The sequence below is a fragment of the Nicotiana tomentosiformis genome, chromosome 12 (assembly GCF_000390325.3).
Source record: "Nicotiana tomentosiformis chromosome 12, ASM39032v3, whole genome shotgun sequence".
NCBI lineage: Eukaryota > Viridiplantae > Streptophyta > Magnoliopsida > Solanales > Solanaceae > Nicotiana > Nicotiana tomentosiformis.
Genome location: NC_090823.1, coordinates 78,041,910 through 78,050,202, shown reverse-complemented (window position 1 = coordinate 78,050,202; position 8,293 = coordinate 78,041,910). Strand labels below are relative to the sequence as shown.

The following is an 8,293-nucleotide window of genomic DNA, read 5'->3' as shown; positions in this document are numbered from 1 at the left end:
ACCCGATTTTATCATCAGTTCATTTTTAACCTCGGGTACGAGGGCCGGCGTAAAGTCAGCCACGAAGTCCACCAAGATTTGAGATTTGATGGCGGTTCGGGGGTCGATACTCAATATCGTATCCACTGATTTCTACGGCCTATTTGGCCAATCGACCCGAAAGCTCGGGCTTGTGCCAAATATTTCGAAGAGGATAAGTTGTTACAACACATATTGGATGACATTGGAAATATGGTTTTCGTTTCCTATAGGCACTTATTAAAGCAAACGCTAATGTTTCTAAGTGTGAATATCTAGTTTCGGCCTCACCTAAGGTCCGACTAACATAATAGACAGGGAATTGCGTACCTTGTTCTTCTCGGATCAGGACTGCACTTACCGTTATCTCTGAGACTGCCAAGTACAGCTAAAGTTGTTCATCCACTTTCGGGGTGTGAAGCAGCGGCGGGCTCGATAAATACCATTTTAGTTCCTCCAAGGCCTGCTAGCATTCCTGAGTCCATGCAAAAATGCTCTTCTTCTTAAGCAGCGAGAAGAATCGGTGGCTCCTATTTGAGGATCTCGAAATGAATCGTCCTAGGGCGGCTATCTGCCCCGTCAGCCTCTGCACGGCCTTTACATTATCCACTACTGTGATATCCTCGATAGATTTGACTTTATCAGGGTTGATCTCGATTCCCCGATTGGACACTATGAAACCAAGAAACTTGCCCAAGATAACCTCGGATGCACACTTTTCGAGGTTGAGCTTAATATTGTATTTCCTCAGTATATCGAAAGTCTCCTGCAAATGCTTTAAATGGTCCTCTGTTCGCAGAGACTTAATTAACATATCATCAATATAAACTTCCATTGATTTTCCTATTTGTTCTTCGAACATTCGGTTTACTAGGCGTTGATAAGTTGCACCAGCATTTTTTAGACCGAATGGCATTACATTATAACAGTAGGTACTGTACTTAGTGATAAACGAGGTCTTTTCCTGATCCTCCGGGTTCATCTATATCTGGTTGTACTCGGAGAAGGCATCGAGAAAACTGAGAGTCTCGTGGCCGGCCGTGGCATCGATCATACGATCGATATTAGGCAAAGGAAAAGAATCCTTGGGGCATGCTTTATTCAGGTTTTTATAATCTACACATATTCTGAGTTTGTCTCCCTTCTTAGAGACTACCACTACGTTTGCTAACCATTCAGGATACTTTACTTCCCGAATGGATCCTATTTTGAGAAGTTTGGTTACCTCGTCTTTGATGAAGGCATGTTTGACCTCGGACTGGGGCCTTCTTTTTTGCTTCACCGGGAGGAATTTAAGGTCCAGGCTCAGTTTGTGAGTGGTAATTTCTGGTGGGATCCCTGTCATATCGAGGTGGGACCAAGCAAAGCAATCCATGTTAGCTTTAATGAAATGAATAAGTTTTTTCCTGAGCTCGGGGGTTAGCCCCGTGCCCAGGTATACCTTTAGTTCGGACTGATGCTTGGCCAGTGTGACTTGGTCCAGCTCTTCGACCGTTGATTTGGTGGCGTCAGAGTCATCGGGAATTATGAAGGATCGAGGGATCCAATAGTCGGCATCCTCGCTGATCCCTTGTTTCTGAAATTGGGTCGAGGCTGGTGTCTGTGGTTGCTATTTGGCCTCCTGCTTTCCCTTCGAATCTGATCCCTTCGTTAATGAGAGTGTCGATACCGGTATCACTTCATCGATTGCAAACATCTCCTTGGCGGAGGGTTGTTCCCTGTACACTGTTTTGACTCTCTCCGATATCGGGAACTTTAGAACTTGGTGAAGGGTCGAGGGTATTGCCCTAATGTTAGGGATCCAAGGCCTTCCGAGCAGGGCGTTGTACCTCATGTCACCCTCGATCACATGGAACTTTTCTTCTTGTATGGTCCCGGCCACGTTCGCTTGCCATGTTGAAGTCGTTAAGTACTCGGGCTGTGGGCACAATTTTATCTTGTAGGCCGAGCTATTCTACGACCCTTGATCGAATAATGTTGGTCGAGCTACCTGGATCAATCAAAACACGTTTAACTTGAATTTTATTCATAAGGATAGATATTACCAGTGCGTCGTTGTGGGGTTGTAATATCCCCTCTGCATCCTCGTCATTGAAAGACAAGGTCCCTTCTGGTACGTAGTCTCGAGTCCATTTTTCCCTCGTGATCGACACCTTGGTGCGTTTGAATACGGGCCCCTGAGGAATATCGACCCCTCCAACAATCATGTGGATCATGTGTTGTGGCTCTTCTTGCTCATTCTGTGTGCTTGAATCTCTATTCCTGAAGTGGTTTTTAGCCCGATCGCTTAAGAATTCTCGAAGATGCCCTTCGTTGAACAAACGGTCTACCTCCTCCCTCAGTTGTCTGCAATCTTCTGTTCTATGACCATGGGTGCCATGATATTTGCACATTTGACTAGGATTTCTCTGAGCCGGATCAGTCTGTAGAGGTCGGGGCCACCTGGTGTCTTTGATGCACCCAATGGCCGATACAATAGTTGATGCATCAACGTTGAAGTTGTATTCCGATAGACGTGGTGCTTCTTTGGGTTCGATATTTCTATCGAAACCACTCTTACTCATGAGCGCTCGAGAGCTCTATCCTCGATCATTTCTTCTATCAATTTGAACGGGGTTGAGTCCAGACCTATTGTTTCTCCGATCTCCACCGTATGGCTGATATCGATCTCTGTTTGACCGTGGTTCCCGGTCAATATCCCTTTTAACTTTGTCGATGGTCCTGTTTGGATAAACGGACCTGGAAGGAGCCCCCAACTGGTCATCCTCAACCCTGATCTTTGACTGGTACCGATTATGCACATCGACCCAGGTTACAGCTGGATATTCGATCAAGTTCTGCTTTAACTGTTGTGAGGCTACCGAACTTCGTATGTTTAGGCCTTGAGTGAAAGCCTGAACAGTCCAATCATCGGCGACTGGGGGCAGATCCATACGCTCTATTTGGAACCGAGATACAAACTCTCTAAGAATCTCGTTGTCTTTCTGTTTTACTTTGAAGAGGTCCGACTTTCTAGTCTCGACCTTTATCGCTCCGGCGTGTGCTTTGACGAAGGAATCTGCGAGCATGGCAAAAGAATCAATGGAATTAGGTGGAAAATTATGGTACCATATCATCGCCCCATTTGATAAAGTTTCTCCGAATTTCTTCAGCAGTACGGACTCAATCTCATCATCCTCTAGATCGTTCCCCTTTATTGCGCATGTGTAAAAAGTGACATGCTCGTTGGGGTCGGTAGTTCCATTATACTTGGGAATTTCTGGCATGCAAAACTTTTTCGGAATGGGCTTAGGAGCGCGCTTGGGGGGGAGGACTTTTGTACGAACTTCTTTGAATCCAAACCCTTCAAAATCGGTGGTGCCCCCGGAATTTGATCAACTCGGGAATTATATGTTTCCACTTTTTTGTCATTCGCTTCAATCTTCTTCTCCCCCGATTCAATTCGCTTTGTCAGCTCCTCGAACATTTTCAAGATAGCGGGGTCGGTCACTGACTCATTCACATTTGACCTCCCCGGCACAGGTTCGACCTTGTAAACAGCTTCCTGTGATGGCTCGGGTTCAACCCTACTCGGTGCGTGGTTCTGATTTTGAAGTTGTGTTATTGCAGCTTGTTAAGCCTGCAGCATTTCAAATATTATTTGAAGGCTGATTCCGCCTTCTTCGCCACCCTGTGCGTTCTAAGCGGCTGATCGAACGTCTCTGCGGACGTTATTTTCGGGGTCGACTCCCAGATTTGCATTCAGGGCAACATGGGAATTGACGTCGATGGGGTCTGCAACTGGTACTCTCACGAGGTCAATTGGAAGCACTTCGTTTCCTAGGGTGGCTACGTTGTCGTTTTTGCCATGAAAACCAAGGCCATTCTCGATGTGTGTGGGTACTGCTCGAGAGTTCGACATGATGATCCTGGAATCAAAAACGCTTACAAGAACAAGTGTAAAGCAGTGTGTGTAATGAAAATTAGCACCAGGCAATCACTATTATCCTTAGCCCCACGGTGGGGCGCCAAACTGTTTACCATTAAAATCGGATAACAATTAAATTTATAAGTGATTTTAAGGATATGTGAATTCACTTGGCCCAAACTGAGAAATATGAAAATTGAAGTTAGAAATTAACTGTAAAATAAAGCACACCGATATATCACACAGCTTTGGCCCTTGAGCTAGGTTGCCCTCGCACCAACTAAGTGTATTATTGAAGAGTAAGAACTGAACTACTTAATAATAAAGCTTAAGAGAGAAAGCGTAATATATTGCTTTGTTATCTGTATACGGTCAGAATCGGGCTTTCCCGATTTTGTATGGTTAATCGAGACCGGGGTGGCAGACCGAGGTTCAATCCCAAGTTATATTGGATCGTTACATGAATAAATGTTGCCTAGCTCGTCATTCAGGGATCGATCGAGATCGAGACAAACTAAGGTCGAGACCGAGAAGGATAGAGATCTAGCGAGAACGAAGGAAGCTTGCTGAGTCGAATAACAGAAAGCCGAGGAATCCGTGACCGGGCGAGGATTGTGACGGAGATCTCGGCATGTATCAAGTCAAGATCGGTTGATTAGCCAATCAAGAGATTTCCTTCTGTATTTAGAATTGTACCATATGTAGAACTCATCTACTATATAAAGAGGGTTCCAATCATTTTGTAAGGACAGATTCACACATAACAAAGTAATACATTACGTTTTCTCTCTTAAGATTTCTTATTGAGTAGTTCAGTTCTTACTCTTCAATAATACACTTAGTTGGTGCGAGGGCAACCTAACTCAAGGGCCAAAGTTGTGTGATATATCGGTTTGCTTTGTTTTATAGTTAATTTCTAACTTCAATTTTCATATTTCTCAATTTGTGCCAAATGAAATCATATATCCTTAAAACTACTTATAAATTTAATTGTTATCCGATTTTAAGGGTAAACACTACTCTTTTTTTGTTGTTGTAAAAGTCAATAGAGAGTGTATACGATCGAAATCGGGCTCGATTATTACATGACAGATCGGACTCGAAACGCGAGGGGTTGAAGATCGACCCCGAGTCTCGTCGAACTAAAACACGAGGTCAGAACGTTCGTCCTCGAGAACATTGAGTCTACGATCCCGGAATCGACCCTAACCCCGAGTAAGCTCGAGAAAACATTGCCGGTATAACCAACAGAAGACCGAAATAACGGAAGGCCGAAGTATCCGTAACCGGTCACATATCACGGCGGAAACTCAGCATGTATCAATAGGGAACCGGTAAATCAACAAATCGGGAGTTTTTTACCTTTTATAAAATTATACCTAAAGTAGGACTCCCCTACTATATTAAGGGGGTCTGATTACTTGTAAAGGATATTGTAACACGCATCCCAAAGCAATATATTATTATTCTCGTCAAGTTCTTGTTACTCTCTTGCTGCTTCTGTTCTGATATCAATAAAAGCATTTTTGGCTGGAGGGTGGCAAACCTTCCAATGCTAAGACTGTTCAACTTGTGTGGTTAGCATTTACTTTTTCACTACTTATTTCAATTGCAATATGATTTATCGTTCATTATCAAATGAAATCGCGTATCCTTAAAACTACTTATAAATTCAATTGTTGTGTGATTTTGAGGGTAATCAGAAAGAGGTAAAGAAATTATATTCCCAATGAGAAAGGGGAAAGACAGTTAGGTTATCATTTGCCAAATTTGAACTCAAATGGAGCTAGGTCTCTTGAAAACCGGTTACAAAAGGAGATCCTTGACAAACAGAGGAAGTACATCACTTAGAACTAGGAGTAGTACTCAACCCAGCCACCACTCTTGAATCCCCTCTCCGCTACATCAAAACACTAACAATATTTACAAAAACAGAGCAACGACAAGCGCGCGTAACAACAACTCGGACACAGAACATACAGTCAATTAAGCAGCTGGAACATGCATGTTGAGCCTCAATTCATATCTCATAGGTCGTAAGGAGGAGGAGGGCTTCTGGGTCCAATCCCACTAGCATTCTCGTATGCAAATGGCCCTGATCGCCTGCGGAATCGAAATGCCTCCTTTCCTCCCCCACCTGCAGTACATATTTATATACATATTCAGTCTGATCCCTATACTACTTTTACATGTAACAAATTGTTGTACATTACACCCAACAGACATTAATTAATTAATAATTTCGTCCAAACTTGTTCCAAATACTAATTTGCGTTTCAATAAGGACATTTTACGCCGTTAAGCTTCAATTACGGGTAATAGAAGAAACCTCGCACAGTTCTAACTAAAGGCGCTAGTCCAAACTACTAGTACATGAAGGACCAGTTGGTTGATCCATTATGGACTAACCAGCCATGAGCAGACACGGATCTAACATTTAAATTTTATGGGTTCAACCTTTAAGACTCTTAGTATTGAACACATTATATTTATAAATTTATGAGTTCAGACCAATCATTTGTTGTAATTTTAATGAATATTTACACATAAATTTATACTGCGCGTCAAAAATTATGGATTCTGTTACGGTTGAAGCCGGTGCCATTGCTCTACATCCGCCCCTGCCATGCGCAGTACGTGTACCGTACTCGTGGAAAGTGTCAAATGTCTTTTAGTGGATGTAGACAAAAATATCACCTTCTAAATTGTATCCACCTATACATTTTTGCCTTACATTATCCGTTAGAAAATTTGACATTATTATTAAATTACATAATCGGCCTCCTACCATCTTCACAGATTTGAATTTACAAAACTACCCCAACAATAGTACGCCCTCTAGATCTGTGATAGTCCGCCTTTATTGGAGGATATTTTCGGTTAACAAAAGACGTACTACTGTACTACTACGTTGAAATATATATCTTCCATACTCATTGAGCCCGGCTATAAACAAGCACTGAAATTAAGGCATACCAGCAAAGGGAGATACCGGAGGAGTGGAACCGGCACTAGCACTGGCAGGTGAAACTGGAGGAGAGTCTTTACTCAGATTCCCTGGAGGCTTTACTATCATTATACGTTTTGTCACCCTAGCCATCTCTTGACTTCCTTCTGATTCTGCAACTCAAATTTCATTAGATTCCAATATTATATCATCCAAAAAAAAACGTACTGAAAATTTCGATCAAAGTACCTGATACGATCGAAGGGCTTAATCAACAAAAAGAAAAACTATAGATTAACTAAAAGTTAATCATCAGCATATACAGGTACTTAATTCTTAGAACGTAAACATTGAGAAATTCGTAATAATGCGGGACAATCTAATTAAACTAGTTTTTGCAATACGTTTTATATATAACAGTTGTTAATTCGTTATATATTGTTGATGATGGAGGAACCGGCGGAAGATAGCAACAAAGGCGTACGTACCCTTGCCGGAACTTGAGCCCAAGTTAAAGGTAGAGGACTTTCGGAGTTTGCCAAGGCCAGTATCGGGACGGGGACCGGCGACGGTGTCGTCCCAGAGCTTGTCAAGTATGCTCATGGCGTAGGTTAAAGTATGGGAAAACCGTATGCTTAGATAGAGTGAGTGAGGTGTAAGGACGCTACGGAAAGGTCTCTTATTTATTGAGGGATTTAGCGTGAAATATCGAATAACCTTTCTGGGATGAGATTGATTCTGTATCGTTGATCTAGATCTGGGATGAGATGGACAATGGATCTATTAGCACAATGGGATAAGATCAACGTGACAAGGACGGAGTTGGTTTTTCTTTTTTCGTTTGCTTGATCTTTTAACATTTTGCCGTTTGGCAACTTCGGATAGAGTTAATCGAGTGTGTCACGTGAAGGGTACTTTTCGAGGGAAATATCGGGTATACCCTTGATTTTTTTTTCTTGAAGATTATGTTATTTAGATAGTGGTAATTACATAAATTTGTTTGTTTTGCTATAACATAATTTTAAGTTAATTTCATGTGTCATGTTCGGTCACAAGCGTAGAACACATAATACACATTCTTTTATTTTTAAATTAAAGTAATAATAAAATTTAATAAACTTTTTTAAATGGATAACTAAATAAACTTTAATGTATAACAAATATATGTGCGTATAAGATATTAAAAGTTATTTATTGCTATATATAAATATAATGTGTAATGATTATAAATATATAGTAATTTATATTACAAAAAGTAATACTCTCTTCGTTTCAATTTAGATGACACACTTTGCTTATTAGTCCGTTCAAAAAATAATGATACATTTTTATAATTGAAAATAATTCAACTTTAAACTTTTTATTTTACCCTTAATGAGAAACTTTTATAACCACACAAATGTCATAGCCACACAAAGCTT

At 41.3% G+C, this 8,293-nt stretch overlaps 1 protein-coding gene across 1 annotated transcript; it reads right to left on the bottom strand.

Annotated features, from left to right (window-relative positions):
* Positions 1 to 5,621: 5,621 nt before the first annotated feature.
* On the bottom strand, positions 5,622 to 7,537 carry LOC104110436 (dormancy-associated protein homolog 3-like). The gene is made up of 3 exons (XM_009619936.4): positions 7,361 to 7,537; positions 6,902 to 7,045; positions 5,622 to 6,062 (listed from the first exon to the last, which is right to left on the bottom strand). Exons 1-3 carry the CDS (start codon positions 7,473 to 7,475, stop codon positions 5,953 to 5,955), a joined length of 369 nt encoding a protein of 122 aa, XP_009618231.1. The 5' UTR covers positions 7,476 to 7,537; the 3' UTR covers positions 5,622 to 5,952.
* Between the last annotated feature and the right edge of the window lie 756 nt (positions 7,538 to 8,293).